Source organism: Physcomitrium patens, chromosome 3 (assembly GCF_059467195.1).
Source record: "Physcomitrium patens ecotype Gransden chromosome 3, ASM5946719v1, whole genome shotgun sequence".
Taxonomy (NCBI): Eukaryota; Viridiplantae; Streptophyta; class Bryopsida; order Funariales; family Funariaceae; genus Physcomitrium; species Physcomitrium patens.
Window position 1 is genome coordinate 12,068,151 of NC_143412.1, and position 17,956 is coordinate 12,086,106.

Here is a 17,956-nt window from a genome sequence, read left to right on the forward strand (position 1 = left end):
TTGATTAGTATAAGGTTTTAAATTATAGATTTAATTAAGATTTAGAGTTTTAAGGTTTTACTAAGATCTGTAATTTAGAATTTGACTAAAATTTAGAATTTAGGATTTGATTAGAATTTGATTAGGATTTATATATATATATATAATTTAAATATTATTTTTGAATTAATTAAAATATAATAATATTTTTATAAGTATTTTTTTAATTTTGATAGGATATATTTAAGATAATTATAAGCTAATTTGGATTATTTAAAGATGCCAAAGAGTGTTTTTAAAAGTCTTATGCATTATTTTGAGTTATAAATCAAATTTCAAGGTAAGTTCAAACTCTTCCACATCTATATATTTAATGCATTGTCAAGTTATTTTATACATAATACAATAGGAGGCTTTCAAAAATTTGTCAATATCATAAGAAGTCAAGGACAAGATAAAGAGAGAGCCAATTACTTTGCTCACTTCATCAATTTTTCTTTGTTTATAAGGATCTCATTATGTTCCTAAGGATTTTTCAATAACTATTTGATTTTGATCAGTTGACATTGAATCTAGATATCAAGAAAAATACTTTTAGGAGATTAATAAGGTTAAAAATAGATTTTTATTTTCCTTATATTATAAAAGAAGTACTATTTTCATATTGAAATAATATCTAATCTTGGCCATTTTTAAAACATTGTATTTTTTGAATTCTCTCTTCGTTGATTTCTTTTGAAACTATAGCATTTAAAACTTTTATTACTAAGAGAAAAAAAAATAAAGAGTAAGTGAGCATCATTGCCACACTTCTTTTCGTATTACAAAGAAGATAGAAGAGGAGCCATTAACTTTATGCATGCCTTTGCATTGTAGAAAAGCAAAAAATCTATAATTATAAATTTAGGTGGTATGCCAAAGGCCTCTATTGCAATGAATATAAAGTTCTAGTCTATCATATCATAGGCTTTAGAAAGTCCACCTTAAAAAAGAGTAATGGTTGGCAAAAATATTTTGCTCAAGCTAGTATCTCTTGAATAAGTAGTAAGTTGTTGAAAATATATCTCATTAGAAAAAAGACCAATTCATTGAGGTTGTCCACTTTGAAAAGTACATGTTGTAGCTTGAGCTATAATGCATTAGTATAGATTTTATAATCTTAATTTAATACAGTAGTTGGTCACTAGTTAGTAAGTTGCTATTTAAGTCCACCTTTGTAAAATAAAGCTATTATCTTTGTGGTTACTTAGAGAAGTAAGTAACAATAGAAAATACTTTTATATAACTTGATAAGATATTCATGCCTCAGTATGTTCCAAAAAGCATGTAAAATTCAAGCACAATCTTATTTGGACTCAAGGACTTGTTTGTATTTATTATATGCAAGGCTTGTATCAACTCTAATAGTTATATTAGGGTCATAGAGATGTTTTCATTGCAAAAGTATTTTTGTCTACAAATCACCTTGGTACTTGAATACTATTGTCTATTATTGATGAAAAAAAAAAAAAAAAAAAAAAAAAAAAAAAATGTAGCTATATATGAATTTTTTATGAAAATTGGTACATATAAAGAAGTAGGTAACTTGACTATAGTGAATTTATCCATGCAAAACCTTAAGAGAGGTGATATAGAATAAAATTGAGAGTTCTTTGTGTATTTTAAAAATAATTTGTAAACCTTGGTCTGTGAATTACTTCCATTTAAAACTACTACAAAGATGTTGATCTTTGGCTTTGTGCTTTTCAATATTAATATTTTTTTCATACACGTCTTTCAGCAAGCTTATAGATTGGTATTTCCTATGTCTATTCAAAGACCACTAATTACTACTACTAATTCATAATATAGCCTTTCTTCTTCTACTTCACAATGATCAACTTTTTGGATACAAAATCTTTTGTACAACTTCACACATTTGTTGATTTTTCTAAAAAAAAATATAAGGTTAGAGTAAGAAATTCATGTATGGCAGATCTTCAATTGTATTTTTGTATTATTAAGGTAGTATGTACTCAATAACATAAGATGATTGACATTGTTTTACCTCTTGTAGTATAATCTAACATAAAATTGCATGAAAAGAATAACCAAGGATAGGATTGTGAAGAAAAAGCTATGACTACAAAGTTAGAACATGTGATTTATTTTCTAAAAATTATTTAAGACATTTATCACTTTAAAATTTGGAATATAAAAAAAAGATTAAATATTTAATCTATCACAAAAGATTTCAAATCATTCTATTGATTTAACATTGAATTATACAAATCCAAAGTGAGGTAGGTCCAAAAGTGAGGATAGAATCAAATTAAGATTTACATAAACAACAAAGACCTCTACATGAAGAAGCTTTGTGCTTTTTTAGACCAATCACAAACTTCTCAGCAACATGCCATAGAATGTCTCTTTATTTGTCTTTTGTTATTTCAGCTTGAACAAATAACATTGATAGAAGAAAAGAGATCTTTGACTTGTAAGGCCAACATAAGTAACAAGAAGAGTTAGAATTTTTATTCTAAGATTGTAGATCCATTAACATTGGATTTGTCAATGTGTCTTTTAATAAAATTTTGTTCATTTCCTAGTAGATACTTTGAATCCTTGAATAATCCTACAAAGAGCTCTACCTATAACTTACATAGTTTCATGCCAATCTATTATAGAAGAAATTCAAATAAGAAAAAAGATTCATATTGTGATTAATTGGAGTTTTTCATAGTTAAAGTACATAACAAATTTGATACTTGATTGTAAACTACTTGTGGATCTTGAGTGTCTTTGGTAATAATTCCTACTAAAGATATACAAGATAGAAGTTTTAATAAATAGCATCAATAAAATTACATGCAAAGAGAAGTGTGGATTAAAATAACTCTCATATCCAATACTTATTACTTATAGTTAGTAGTTGTTATCTTTATTAATAATTCTATTTTTTATTTTTTTTATTTATTAAAAAATATATTAAGTATATTTTTTAATATCTTATCTTCTACTAGGATATGCCATAGAATATGTTTTATATTCTTAAGATCCTTTGAAATCTCATCAATAACAAGAATATCCTATGATATATACTTTATACTCTTACTTAATCTGTGAATATGTTTTAGTAGATCTTTTATCTTTTGACCTTGTCTCTTCACCCTTGACCTCATTTCTTATTCAAAGGATAGTCTTTCCACATGCCAAGAGATAATCTTCTAATCTTTAGTAGTATATTAAGATAATATCTTCTACAAAGTAACTTATTCTACTTTTATTTTTATTTATTTATTTCAATAATATTTTTATTGTATTTTGAAAAAATGTCAAAGTGGATGGAGTATTAATGTGTAAAATACCATTTAGTTTCAAATGGCTCAATATTTCTTCTTAAATTAGAGTGTGTTCTTGTATCTAAATTTTCTTCTTATAAGTCTGATCATTGAAAATTTCATTAAAATTATTGATATCCATAAATTTTTTAGTTTAAGATGAAGATTTTTTCTCTATTGCCATTATTTTATAATCCACTTTGTCAAGCTCAATATGTATGGTTGCAGATTGTTTGGATCAACTTTTTCATGATGTAGTTTGTGTCATTGGTTCTATTTGCTACTTACATGGTCTTATTATTTTCAACTTGTAAAAAACTCATTGTGGAGTTCAAATATTCAACTTCTATTATGGCAATTTGAATGGAGGTAGAGGCACAATTATTTCTAGCAAAGAAATCCTTCTTTGTAATATTACCTCTATTTGACTTAGTTGAAAGACTTGATATCTTGGCAAGAATTGGTTCTCCAACTAAATTTCTATCTCTGCTTATATTTAGATGGATAACAAGAAGTAATCCTAGATGAGTTATGCCATGAATATGCAATATCTATATTAGATTGATAAATTATTATAATCAACTTGTATGTGGCTCATTTCTTTTGAAATTAGATTCACAATGCTAATGGTAAGTTTATATGCTACTTCTATGGTCATTCCGATATAAAAGTTTTGGTAGGTGCTATGACCATTATTTTAATCTTTGTCTATTACTGATTCAATGCATTGTGCTATGTCTTATACATTGCTTAGTAATTTGTCTATAATTGATTTGAGGGTGACTTAGGTTGATATTTTTATGCCAACTAGTCTACTAAGATTAAATCCTTAAATCTATGAGTGTAACATATAAGTCCTCTATTAAGATAGGTAGATTTGAACATAAGCAATTTCTAAGAAGTTGCTTTGTCCTTACTAATCAATTGAAAGAACCTATGTCTTAAGGTTCTCTATAGTGTCAACTCTTCTTGTATTTTAGCTTTTAGGGCTCACAACTAGTTTGTATATACTTCATAGTTTGTCTAGTCTACTTCCTACAAAATTAGCAATGAACACACACTATGTATAGTGCTTCATTTTGTGCTTCACTATATACACATCAAACTTAACTTCTATCATTTTTTTATCAAAAAGAAATCTTATACAACTATAAGATAACCATGTCAAAAAAAATTCATCTAATGATGCTTTCACTTTGTATACATGCCAAAGTTTATTGTTGAAGCCACAAGCTCAAGATTAATCTTGTGTTTGCACAATATATACATTCTATTTGATGTCCTTCTTCTAACTTTGTCAAACCAACTAGCACATGAGCCAACTATGCCTTTAGTATATTGATGTATTTAGTACATTGATGTAAGACGATGGAACATAAATGGAAGACGATCGAGTGCATATGACACAATACCATAGGTAACAAACAATAATAGCTTATTGTTTGTTACCTATGGTATTGTGTCATATGCATTGGATCGTCTTCCATTTCTTCCATTTATGTTGATTGTGCAACCTTTGATGTACTTTGCTACATGATTTCTAATCCTAAAATCTAAAACCCTAATTGAAGCACTGCCACCTCTAAGAGCTCTTTGTCCCTCCTTTGAGTTGTAGCTGAGTGTGAAGATAGCTAGGCACCTTCCTTAGTTGTGGTTGGACACATAGAAATCTTGTCGGACACAATGCGTGATAAGTCACAGTAGCCCTGCACATAAGCGTAGAGGTGGCACAACTGCCTCTTGGTTTTTGGTTTTATGAAGAAGGGTACTCATAGCAAGTGCCGTGGAAGTGTGTCCAACCACCTTGGATTGAGAATCTGTATTGTTCAGTGTCTTTCTCCTCACTCGATGACCTACCTTGTATCTTTCGACATTGTATCCGGACGCTGCTCGGTGTCTATATCTATTAGGAAAGCATCCTTGTTGTGTACAAGAATTTGAACAGTAAAGTCAGAAAATGTCTAATCTGCAATACTTGGGGATTCTTCATAATGCCGGAATCCAGATCAAATGGGTCCATGATTAGACACGTTCAACCTGTGTTCCGCAACTTTGAAAGCTTATTCAAGAGTGTGAGTGACTTGTTGTATGAGAAGACGATCACTGGTGGTCAACTTCTTTTCTCAGTGGCGTGATTCGATTATTTTCCTATTATTTTGCCAGCTTGTATTAAGGCACGTCTATGTATTTGTATACCTTGGCTGCTTCTTTTTTGTGTTTGACGTGTTTGAGTGGTCTTTGGAATTCGTTGCGTTCTCGTCGTTGCAGTGGCAAGCTAGAACGAAGACGCTGCCAGTGGTAGAGCGACTACAGAAGGGTATGCACCGTGGGCATATTGCATTCATTTGCTTCTGTCTATTTTCGCTCATTGTTTTCTGATAGGGTTTGCCCCGGATTGGGATGTTTCTGAAGTAGGAGGTGTGAATTTTATTTAGACGTCCTAGAATGCACAAGAAATCCGAAACCAGGAAAAAGACAGTCAAGGATTCTGATATGCCAAAGTGACCACCTTCTCCGTACTTCATCTTCATGTAAGCCCTGACGACTGACGCTTGTCTTCTAGATCTCCTCTATTCTGGAAGTGGTGTTTGATGATCTCGATTTCTAGTTTTAAAGGAGTGTACTCACATTTCTACCTTTTTTTTTAATTGGTTGCAGGGAGACCTTCCGGTCTCTGAGAAAAGAAGGGGTTACTGCGGGAAATTTTCGAAGGCCCCTTCACTCCTTTGAAGCACCTAATTCAAATCTGGGTCTTCGCGCTGAGTACGGGATGTGTTTGTTGTCGTTTTCGCATGTAGCATCTTTTGCTTATGATGCGCCTCTTCAGTGGATAAACCAGAGTTCAATTCAAGCTCTGTAGCAAGAACAGTGATGTTGATAACTTGATCAAAATTTCAGAGCGCTAAAAGCGGTGCCGAGAGGTGGCCCAACATGTCAGACGAGGTCAGTGGTGTTACTCGTATTAGAAATCGTATCGAACCTGAAGCGAATCATTTGTGGACTATCTGTCGACAGGTTTGCCTTGCTCGTTCTTTCCGATATTGTGGAGAAGAAAGCACCTTTCGTTGCTGAGGTCGCAGCAAGGAAAGGCAAGTATGAGCTAGCGATGACAGCCTGCAAAGTATGCACAAATTAGACACTACCTTCCCAGCTTTGAGAATATTGTTAAACTCAAATTATCCAAAGTCGAATTATGCATTTTCTGTTCTCTGATGTTTTTTAATTCTCAATTTTCTGATCTATTTCTGTTGTACGTGGTTCTTTTTTTTATATTTTATTTTGGGTTTCTCGTTTTGTAACAGAAGTTTGAAAGTCAGTTTGGAAACTCCAATTCTGTCAAACTCATTTTTATAATGTGATTAGCACTTGGCATGGCTGGATACTCACAACGGTTATCATGTGCCTCATTCCAGAATAGCAAAGCCTTAGAGTCCTCTGCGTAGCTTACGCACCAGACGAAGTCCTCCAGCCTAAAATGACGTTACGATTCCCGTCTTATCGAAAACCGAAGACAAATTTAACGCATGTACATCTGTGCGCCAAGAATCATGGTTATGCGACTGTGATGCAATCATAGATTTGTTTCTTCCAGTTAATTATAGCGTAGGAGCAGAATTGGAGATTTTCCACTTTCGGACGTTCACAATGCACACTGCATATGTTAGCTGTGTCTTTTGGGCATTATTTATGTTCTAAGGGAGGATTTGATGGTTAATGTGCAGCATAGCATTCGTGTAATGATGAAGTTATCGATTTAATCCCATGTATCGAAAGCGAAGCTTGGGGTCGGAATTGTGTGCAAGTGTGCATAGAGTAATGAGGTGGTTTGGGACCAGGGCAGGGAATGACGACGCGTGCTAACCGTGTCATGGCAAATACATTGGATGTCACATAGATTGCGATTGGGACTGTCTGTGTACACCGCTGTGATGGTAGACGGAATGTGAAGTGATGTACAAGTTGGTGCTGCGGTGTTCATCATGCCCAGTTGCTTCTTTTTTATGACTTTCTCTTACAGTGCAAACCGCTCACCCTGCAAGTTCCCACCCCTTCGCCTCGATATTTTTGTGAATATTAACCGTGAAACATGGCTATCGGTGCCACGAATCAAGAAACTCTGAGTCTTGGCGATGAGCACGTCACACACTTTTAATGCGTTCACAAATGTGCCAGTTTAGGAGCAGCTTTAGAAAAAATACACATGTGGGCCGATACTCTTTTTAAAGTGAAGCTGGCTTAACCAAGATATCCAAAGCTGGTTCACTGATACAGACTATTTAATTGAGTGGATGGAAAAGTATAGCTGAGGGAAGCCAGTCCTAAAGCCAGTTTAATCGAAGGGACATGGGACCCTCTACTAGCAGGAGTGCATATTCACTTAGTGGGTTGATTTGTTTTTACTGATTGTATCAAGCTTGTCTATGTGACGAACAAATTTGTAATATGATAGAACGATTTGCGCACTTCTGCAAACGGAGAAAACTTAACTATTTATAACCTGAATACCTTACATCTGGAGGTCGAGAGGAGACGCTAGGAGTGGTGCAGATTGACTGGCATTTTGGTTGCTACTTCTGCCTGCTCTCTCAGCAAACAGGAAATGCCAGGCGTGGGAAACGCTCGCAAAAAACTACATTGTTTCGAACAATTTGGTCCACTTGTCACTGAAGGCGTTCAGTTGAGCTTTTGCGAATAATTTTTTTCACTCGTCACGCACTGATATAATTTATTAGTAGAATCTTACGCGAAGGTTATGTGGCAGATTTGCTCGATCCGTTTGATCCTAGAGTATGCAGCCAAGCATTGCAGTGACCCGAACACTGGGTAATGCATAAGTTAGATTTGGGCTCTTAACAAGCTTAACAACGACGAACAATTTGCAGTTCAACTCTTAGAACTTGGTGAGAGCCGCGCGAACGCAAGCCTCCGCTGCCACAAACTATGCCCTCCGTAGAGAGATACTAGAGTCAAACGGCCCGAAAGTGCAATGGAGCAGGTTACCCTAAGTCATCTACCATCCTGGCCATGGATTGACTTCGCCCAGGTAAGCAAGTAACTAAGCAGCAAGCGGCGTACTTGTATGCATAACTTCGACAAATCCATCCTTAGATAAGGAATATCAAGGCACTCAGGTAGGGGATCTTCATTCACAACCAACGAGACAGTGAAGCGAATGCAGTGATGTGGTTTGGCATGTTTGGGCTAACTTCTTTTTTCTCTGGTGATAAAAATATACATCCCCATCATTGAATAATTCGTCGGAATTCAACTTCAGGTTTAGAGCGTCATATATCCAGAGAACACAGAGGTGTTGTGAAGGGGTTCATAACTTGGATTACGAATCGATGCGAATAAATCCAAGCAAAAATCTGCTTCTATTGCATCAGAGGATATAAACGCAACTGCACACACTGTTTCTCTGCTAAAAGTTCGACTATATTGTATGAATCAAATCATTTAAAAATCAATCAAGCTGCCAGTACAAGAACCTTGATTATGCCCTGCGAGTTGGCCGCCAACATGGTCGGGCTCTCACTCTTCCAGCACACTGCACTTATGAAGTGGGAACCGTCATCCTCAATATCTTCAGAGTTTGGGGAGCCGAATTTATGAGAAGAACACGGTTTCGACATTGCCTGTGATTAACACCACCAAATATCTGAGATAAAATGTTCCCAGTCGGAGGAAAACAGTTTGTTTAAAGTGGCATTTCAACGTCCAACAAAATTCACCATAGAACTAAAACACAACACACTTCCTACACCACAGCAAGGATGTGATATCATTTGTAGAAATACCTTATGGTACACAACGACCTCATTCGTTTCACTGCCGCAAGCAATGTAGTCATTATTTACAGTCAGACCTACAAAATTCTTTTCATTGGTATGTCCTCTGAATGTTCGTGCCTGCAAGAGGAATATTATATCAGAAATTGCAATACGATGGCACGCAATATTGCCGTTTAAATACTTTGTCTCCTTCGAATGTATATGGCATGTCTCCGCAAACTCCAGCAATACGAGATGCCGCTAATTCCATCGAGAACAATTTCCAATATTCATAATTTATGATAATGCTTTCTTGATTGTAGGTAATACTTACAGAATAATGCTCAATCATGATACAAGAAAAGACGTAGTTAGAGGAAGTGATTACATACACAAGAATCTGTCTGGACATCCCACAATCGCAATGTGCTGTCAGTAGAAGCTGACGCCAGCTCATTCGAAGATATGAATTTCACGTAGGATACGGCTTTCCGATGACCCTTGAATACAACGAGAGGGTTACTTGGATTCCGCAAGTCATAGTAGTATATGTGATGATCCGCTGAGCCAATCTGCAAACAGTACCGTAAAGGCCACAGTGAAGTAAGAGGCCGTGATCTCACCAAGTTATATCAAAATGAAATAGTAGGTCCCATCACACAAACATCATGCAAAAAAACATGAAAACAAAGTGCAAATATACAGAATGTAAAAATATCGAGGTTTGCCAAGGTGATCGACACTTATATTGAAGAGACCAAAACTCACAGCAATATGGTTGCTTGAACCAGGATTGTACTTAACGCAGCAGATGTTGGCCTTCATGTCTATACTAAAAACACTAGCCTCCTGATTAGTGCACCAAAGCTTAACCTGCAAAATCCCCCCATCTGCTTTTAACGGCTGACTTGAGTAAGAATCAACGAGACAGTCTCTGTTATATTCCCCCGTAATCGTGCAACCAAAACATGGGAGGAAAACCTTATCACCAGCTTCTAAGCTATGGACGGCGATCAAAGTAGACATCCACTAAACCATATTTCAACAGAAAGGCAAGAAAAAGACCATGAGACAGACCTTGCCATCATCACTTCCAGAGACCAGCATTGAAGGATCCGTCCGGGAAAAGTCAACACTCCAGGCACGCTTCTCGTGCTCCTCATACTCCATGACACTCTGGTAATATATGATGGCAAGCAGAACATGTCAAATATTTAGACAAACCGTACATCCGAAGCAATGCGTCAAAATTTAAAAATCCGAATGAATATGACACATTGTAAAGCTATATGTCGCTCATTCTGGAACCACAATTAAGGACATCATCAACGAACCTATGTTAAGTGGCCAAATTTTCAAGCCTACCTGACTCCGGTTGATGTCCCATACTGTAACAATGCCTTCATAGTCGCTGCTAGCAATGAGAGGTTTGTTAAACTTATTCCAGCTTAGACAGCTTAGCTTGGATCGTGTTGGGAATTCCGCTACAGGACAATGCACATCCGTCAAGTCATTCATAACCTGTTTGCATTCAATTCAACCCGTTAGATACATACTTCCACGTTAGACTAGCAACTGCCTAAGTCTTAAAATTTTCAACTTTTGTAATACAACAGGCTGTCTAAAAAGAGCATCGAATGGAGCCTAGGCAAGGAACAAATGAGAAACTGATGACCAGCGAATCAAAAGTCCCGAGAGTACCGTTGCGAAATCAAAAACTTTAATTCGTCTTGAAACCCCCGCGGTTGCAAACAGCTCATCATCTCCATCAAAATCAATGCTGCAAATGATACAGAAATATATTCGACTTTTTTATTACCTTCCAATTACTACGTACAGATATCAGCAAAGAAAAGGTTGCACCTTGAAATATATAAAATCTAGGCGGACCCAATGACAAGAAACTCTGAAGTCTCGCAAAATGATTGACGTTGGGAACTTCAGATTTATTACCTGGACACTATATTCGAGGAAGTTTGAAAAAGATCGCCATGATGAAGCTCCGCAACAACACGAAGTTGACTGGTCACATGCATCATGGATTTGGACAACTATGATTACTGGGGGCCTTGGCGAAGAACATGAATAAAAGATATGAGAAGAGCAAAACCATCAACTTGCAAGTTCAGGACCAGGCTTCGATCACAATCGTGTGTCAAAAATACCTATACAAACCTTCTAATAAAAACTGATATACCTGTAGCGAGTGTATGCCATGAGCATGGACTCGAAGTCACCTAAACCATCATCGTGTTTATCTGTATCTCTGCACACTTCCTTTTCTTTAACCGATTCTTGCAGCTGCAGCTTCTGACGTTGCTTAAGAGCAACTTGTCGTCTTCTCAACAAATAAGCATCTTGCAATTCCTCAAACTGTGGATCAACAATAAAAAGGTAACATCACTTCATCAAAAATGACAAAAATCTTACTGAGATATATACACCATCCTCACATCATAATAAGACGCTAGCCATGGAAGTTTTTTTCCAGCATACAACGTTCGAATCCTCAAATACACATGTGATGGATTAAAACTTATTAAAAGTTATGAGCACCAGTAGAAGCATACCTGTGCTAGTACTTTACGCTTCTTAGCTACTTTATGTACACCTCCAGATTCAACCTGAAAGTCCACCGATGGATCATTTTCAAGTAACCCACCAGCCTTTACTACATCTTTGGTAACGGAAGTGCAGGGCACGTTTCTCATCCTTGGCTTCTCCACTCTGTACAACTCTTCTTCACTGTATGGAGTATACGCACCACCCTGCCCACCTCGCCATACAGATACTGCGCCTCCAGTGCTCGCGTCATCGGATCTTGTGTGAGTATCTAAATCAGAAAACGGAGACTCCTCACGTACGCGTTTGCTGTGTCTATCCTTTGACAACAGAAGCCAGCGCAACCTTCTCTCAACTGTGGTTATGTCATCTTTCAGAAACTGAAGATCATTTTGTACCTGCTCCACCCATTGCAAAGTCAACAAATTCTGGACGCTGTGTTGTATACAACTGGTAGTGAATCTGAAATTTAGCGTCCACATGCTATGAGGGTCCAAATGTACTCAGTTTCACCATATATATATATATATATATATATATATATATATATAAAAGCTTCGCAATAACCTCCGCATGCCTACCAGCTCACTAGCAACAACGATGGATACTTGTTACAAAAAGGGGATGCAACAGACTTCGTTACAAGAAAGAATTAATCCAAAGAATTGACTTCGAACCAACCAAGAGTCAACCACTGTCAGAAAAAACCACGACTTTGTACGACCACGAATCTGGAACAAATAAAACTTCCAGGACTGGCCTGCTTGAGACAGAATAGTGACCAAGTAGAGAAGAGCGTAGGGTAAACCTCTTGCAACTTTTCTTGTTTCTGTGATTGTGAATGATGCAAAAAATCAAGTAGTATTTCGATGTTTGACTCCGCTTCCTCTCGCTCGAGTTTTTGCTTCCTTTCATTAAGGAGTAGCAGTAAGGAATCCAGCTCATTAGCAGGCAAATCCGCCCCCTACGAACACGTAATATCATTAGATACATGGAAAGCATCCATACTGCAAACATGCGTTTCGGATGTCAAATGACTCAAGTTATATATAGAAGAATACCCAAAACATTGAATGAGCTTACCTGTTGTAGTGCAAGAAGTAGTGGATCTGCTGGAGAGGCATTCTTTAACATTTTGAATGCGGATGCTTTCTTCATCAACTGCAACAAAAGCAATCACTGTGTATTTCAGACATAGCCCCACCTTCGATACGGGCAGATATATTCTTGACACGAGCAAGAAGTACACAACTTCTAAGCTCACTCTCCGACCCCTATGCTGGTGACAAAAATTTACAAATTGGAATGTAAATCGTGATTACCTTTGTAAGAAGGAAATTTGGCATAAGTAGGTCGATCGTGAGGTACTCAGCACAGCAAGGGCAATTACTCCTATTGTTCAAGTGCGTCATAATGCATGAGTAGCAAAAACTGTGCCCACAGCGAGTAAGGAAAGCATCTTCCATTGTCTGTAGGCAAATTGGACATAAAAAGTCTCGGTCCAATTCTGCCCTAGCGCGAATAGCAGACTCATACTTTTGCTCTCCAGAGGACGCTCCGAACGGCTCCTCGTCTTCAAACCCCATGACTAAACGAACATGGACTGTTCCTGATGGTTTTACGGGATCTTACCAACTCTCTCCAAATGCAATGTCAGAGTAGAAACTATAAGTCTTACTTGTCACCTAATACCGGATCTTGACAAAATTTTAATCCCGTAACCATTCCTCATGTTGCGTATCTTCCATCTTCCAACCGATTTTTCTAAACTCGTGATCGCTGGGCAGCCTGGAGAACAGCCGTACTAGGGGGTAAGGAATCTCGTGGTGCACTTAACCTCCGACTACCATAAATCTCGACAATATAAATGTCTACTTCGTACAAATTTTTCCATACAAACACTGCTATAAAACATCGGGTTCACAGTAGCAGCACGGGCAATCCTCGTTGTACCAGCTCAACTGAGTGAGGTGACTTCAAGTTCCCACTAATCCTACCAATGGAAAGGAATATCCGCAGGCTCAACTATGCACACTAGGAGCGTTGGCCCCTCAAAGGGCAGCCGCAGAAGAACAAAAACTCACAAAGAGCAGCACAATGGTGTTGAGGCCCATCGTTGCAAAAAGTTGTTTCCTGATCCTTTCAGTCTTCCACTTCCACTGAACCCCTAAAATACAGTACAGGTTCCTGAATAAGCTCCCGCAGCTTACACTCACAGGGAAGATTACCAATCCTCCACACTAGATAAAATCAGCCCTATAAGCACGATTCCACCGAATCAAAAGTACCCTTGTTCAAATTCACCTACACAGCAACCTGCCAACTCCGAGATCGAATGAGCTCCGCAAGCTCCTAATCCCGATCCACCAACGCGAAATAAAAAGTTTCAAACTACACACCAGAGCTCCATTTCAACACATCGTACCAGTCCAAGCAACCCTGTGGCTCCGGGCAGCTCTGCAAACCACAACAAGGACAGAACCAAGGCCTAACGGTTCCAATGGAGGACAACTCCACTCCGCTCCCATAACACGACCTTCCGCAAAACTCCCACAACCATTTTTCCGAATGTAGACACAGGAACCGAAACCCAACTCTACAGCCTTAATTCCACCGCGCCAGTTCCACTTTAAAACTTCAAACCGCAACTTAGCAGCACTGTGCTTACCACACCACGCACGCACTCTGAGTCCAAAGACGAAGAAATAAAATATAAAAAAAATCCTTCCACAACCGTCTACTTCACTACTACTCCATGATTACATTACGGTCACCAATTCGAGTTTAAGCTCCGAATTACAAGACAGTTCCCGAACAGCAACACTCGGTGGGAAAAGAAAAATAAAAATAAAAGTATAGCCGATGGCCAGAGAAGGATTTTACCCTAGAATCAATCACTTCCGATGCCCAGTGTACGCTCTCCCTCCCTCCTCTCAGTCAGTCCGCGACTTCCGACCAGTCTGCCTGTCTAATCCCACCGACGCGCGGCGCAGGCGGCTGCTGGCGTCAAGGCGCGTCTCATGACGTCCGCCCAGTGACGTGAGTATGCATGGACATGCAACTCCCTTTCGTTCCTTCCTTTCGTCCTTTCTTTCTTCCTTCCTTCGTTCTATCCCCACTCCCTTCCAGTCAGTCCACGACTACTAACCGTTCACTCCTGGTCTGGTCTGTCCCTCCCCCCCTCCCCCTTCTCCCTTCAGCAAGGGCGAATCTAAATCTCAGCCCCCAGCCAGCCAGCCAGCACCAGCAGCTCCTCTCGCTCTCCCTCCCTCGCAACAACATTCGTCCCGTTCGCAGCGTGAGAATCCATTGCCCATGCTGATTCGCCACGGTGGAGCCACACGCTACAGAGTCAGCCCCTCCCCTTATCCATCCATCCGAGACTCGTCCCACGTTCACCGCCGCCTATGGTAGAGCAGGAATGAGAAGTATTCCATCCGCGGAAACTGTGCGCGGGAAATATATGATGATATGAAATATATGGATGATGATATGTTTATTTTATTCTCGCTGGTGGAGTAGAGAAGAACTAGTTAGTGCAGGAATGCGTCGCCGTCGTTTCGTCCTCCACATGGGGGCTGCTGTGCTTGCTGATTGTGCTGAGCAGTAGAGCAGTGAGTGGCCTTCAATCCCGTCCTCCTCCTCCCTCCTCCCTCCTCCTCGTCTGAAGGGAGTGGGGGTGGGGTGGGGGATGAAGGAGGATTGTTTGTTTCTAACTATTTATCTTTTTTCTACCTTTAGGGATATCAATAGCGATAGAAATAGCAATAGCAGGGGAATAGAAATAGCAAGAGGAGCGGGGCTGGGCTGGGTCCAGAGTTGGGAGTGAGAGTGCTGATGCCGCGGGGGTGAGTCAGCAAGGATGCATGCCAGTCAGCCAGTGAGTGAGTGAGTGAGTGAGTGAGTCCCTGCTATTACTATTACTACTATTTGCTGCTATTGCAGCTATTGCTTTCCAGCACCACTGACAGTGCATCTAATATCATATCAGGGTGGGTGGTGGTGGAAGAAGCAGGAGAAGAAGATCTTTAGTTGAGCATGCAAGTGGGTTGTGTGGCGAGGGTTGTACAGTGCCATGTTGTGGCTGGTCCCCTTACTCCGTGTCCCCCACGCCCATGTTCTCCTTCATCCATGCTTCTGTTCATTCGTCTTGTATTACTTTCATTCATCCGTTTGACTGGACTGAGAGCCAGGGTCGTGGCTTTCACCCAAGTGGGGGGGTTTTTTTTTTTTTTTTTTTTTTTTTTTTAGAGGGGCCTTTGATTGTTGTTGTTGTTGTCAGGTCTAGTTGCTAAAGAGGAAGCAGGATGGTGTGCGTTGATATTTTTATTTTTTATTTTTTTATTTTAGTAATTCACTTTTGTCGTTTTGGTGGGGGGGGGGGGCTGGCTGGATGGGGGGATGAATGGCTCCTAAACCCAGCAAGAGGGAGGGAGGGAGTGAGGGGGGGGGGGGGATGGTGGCACAACCCATGCTTTGGTTTGCCTTCTTTTGACCCTTCTGTTGCACTGAGACACACTAACATTCCAAAGGTAAATTTGCACCCCCTACCCCCACTTTTTTAAAATCTCTTGTAGGATTTATATCCATCCCAGATGGCTGCTTCAGTTGTGAATAGTGTTATCATTCTCTGCTAAATAAAATAAAATAAAAAATAAAAATTGTGTGGATTGAGTGAATGGGAAAGAGGCAAAAAAAAATAATAGATCTTAATTCTTTTCTTTTATACTTAAAACTATAAATTTATGTATGTATGTATGTATGTATGTATGTATGTATGTATGTATGAATATTTATATGCTATATGTATATGTCTAAATTATATGCTTGTCATAAAAAGAATCTATATATATATATATATATATGTGTGTGTGTGTGTGTGTGTGTGTGTGTATGTAGGCCAAATTTACATTCCATTGAGATTAGTTAATGGTATTTATCTGAAACAATAAAGAGGCACAACGATTTGAAATAGTATAATCTTTGAAAAGATATGTGGTCCTCGTCATTTATCAAAATAAAACATGAAAACATGTTGTTGACGTTCATGCAAGGAATAAATAAATGAATTCATGTTTGTTTGTGTTATTCGAAGGAAACAAATAAATAAAAACGTGTGTTCATTTGTAAACACAAACACATCATTGCATTTCATAATGTAATGGAAGGACAATATGTTTGAAATTTTAGAATAATTTAAATAGAAAGGTAAAGTGTAGAAAAGAAGAAAGAATCAATATAAAGAAGGGTGTCACAGTTTACATAAAGTATCACATTAAAAAAATGAAGTGAAAAAAATTCTTTGTCAATTCCATGGGTTGCTATAAAGACATAAAAAATTCTCATAATGGTGTAAGTAATGTTAAAGCCTCTTTATTGGTAGTCCTAAACTTGTAAGCTAATAGAATGGTTAGGTTTAGATAGAAATAACTTAAATTTAAAACAACAATAATTGAGCTAATAAAGGATTGCCTATACCTTGGCATCATAAACTAAAGGACGTGAGGAGATGATGATAATGACAAAACATTTATTCGATTATCATGAGAAGTAAATGGTAAGGTCATAACCTTTTCAGGTGTAATTGGATTATAAAATGAAACAGTATCATCGAAAGACTATAAAGAAAGCATGTCGTAAACTAATTTTTAATCTCAACATCAAATTTGGTAAGATCTTAAATGCTTGAGGTAAATTGCCTGAATCACTATTACAAAGGAAAGAAAGGAAAAACAAAACAAAACAACACAAAAAGTTTATACTATCAAAGCACTGTTGAGGTTTGAATACTTCAAGAAGTTAAACAATTATTCCCAAACCTTTTATACTACCTTGAGAATAAGAGACACTAAAAGAAAATTTAAAAAATTTAAAAACTAAAAAATAATGCTTCTGCTTTATAACAAAACTATTGTGTAAATGTACTACAAGACAAATCCTGAATAATTTTTGACCACATCGACCGACCCAAACCAAGACAAGAAGGAACAACTTCAGAAACAAAGAAACATATGACAAGGCTGTATTATTATTATTTTTTCTTGTATTATTATTATTATTCAATATGTATATATATATATATATACATAATACTGATAATTTGTATGGTCATAACTTATTATTTTCAACCTTTTCACTCCCGGATTTTTCAAATTAAAATTTTTTCTACTGTTTTCTTGTATTATTATTATTTTTGAATACTTTGTCAGGCCTGTTATATCTTGTTGTAAACGAAGATAATCAACAAGTGGGTAAGGATTTTTATTTATTTTTATTTATTTTTATTTATTTTTATTTATTTTTATTTTTATTTTAAAAGTGCTA

At 37.5% G+C, this 17,956-nt stretch overlaps 2 protein-coding genes across 8 annotated transcripts; one reads left to right on the forward strand and one right to left on the reverse strand.

The window, feature by feature from the left end:
- Positions 1-5,153: 5,153 nt before the first annotated feature.
- Positions 5,154-7,091, forward strand: LOC141045191 (uncharacterized). Of its 7 annotated transcripts, none has more exons than XM_073532768.2 (6): positions 5,233-5,371; positions 5,568-5,616; positions 5,712-5,830; positions 5,958-6,062; positions 6,315-6,420; positions 6,713-7,091. In XM_073532768.2, coding segments are annotated over exons 3-6 (243 nt in total). In that variant the 5' UTR covers positions 5,233-5,371; positions 5,568-5,616; positions 5,712-5,828; the 3' UTR covers positions 6,743-7,091. The 7 variants fall into 7 exon arrangements, 6 of the variants coding, with proteins under 6 accessions (XP_090104912.1, XP_073388869.1, XP_073388868.1 ...); XM_073532767.2 differs by having other exon boundaries at positions 5,715-5,830; XM_073532766.2 differs by lacking the exon at positions 5,233-5,371 and having other exon boundaries at positions 5,475-5,616; positions 5,735-5,830.
- A 1,392-nt stretch (positions 7,092-8,483) lies between these two features.
- On the reverse strand, positions 8,484-14,468 carry LOC112280174 (E3 ubiquitin-protein ligase COP1). The gene is made up of 14 exons (XM_024515338.3): positions 13,717-14,468; positions 12,955-13,420; positions 12,716-12,793; positions 12,441-12,596; positions 11,641-12,030; positions 11,268-11,443; positions 11,024-11,092; positions 10,772-10,850; positions 10,436-10,591; positions 10,148-10,246; positions 9,839-9,943; positions 9,463-9,642; positions 9,098-9,208; positions 8,484-8,935 (listed from the first exon to the last, which is right to left on the reverse strand). Exons 2-14 carry the CDS (start codon positions 13,216-13,218, stop codon positions 8,768-8,770), a joined length of 2,031 nt encoding a protein of 676 aa, XP_024371106.1. The 5' UTR covers positions 13,219-13,420; positions 13,717-14,468; the 3' UTR covers positions 8,484-8,767.
- Positions 14,469-17,956: the final 3,488 nt, after the last annotated feature.

Bases quoted from the DNA above. Each gene is read 5' to 3' on its own strand.
- LOC141045191 (XM_073532765.2), top strand. From the start codon at position 5,388: ATGAGAAGACGATCACTGGTGGTCAACTTCTTTTCTCAGTGGCGTGAT. The intron at 5,617-5,734 runs GTATGCACCGTG...AATTTTATTTAG, and splicing joins GGTAGAGCGACTACAGAAGG to ACGTCCTAGAATGCACAAGA. The intron at 5,831-5,957 runs GTAAGCCCTGAC...AATTGGTTGCAG, and splicing joins TCTCCGTACTTCATCTTCAT to GGAGACCTTCCGGTCTCTGA.
- LOC112280174 (XM_024515338.3), bottom strand. From the start codon at position 13,218: ATGGGGTTTGAAGACGAGGAGCCGTTCGGAGCGTCCTCTGGAGAGCAA. The intron at 9,944-10,147 runs GTCTGTCTCATG...GGGATTTTGCAG, and splicing joins CTGGAAGTGATGATGGCAAG to GTTAAGCTTTGGTGCACTAA. The intron at 9,209-9,462 runs GTATGTAATCAC...TTCCTCTTGCAG, and splicing joins ATGTCCAGACAGATTCTTGT to GCACGAACATTCAGAGGACA.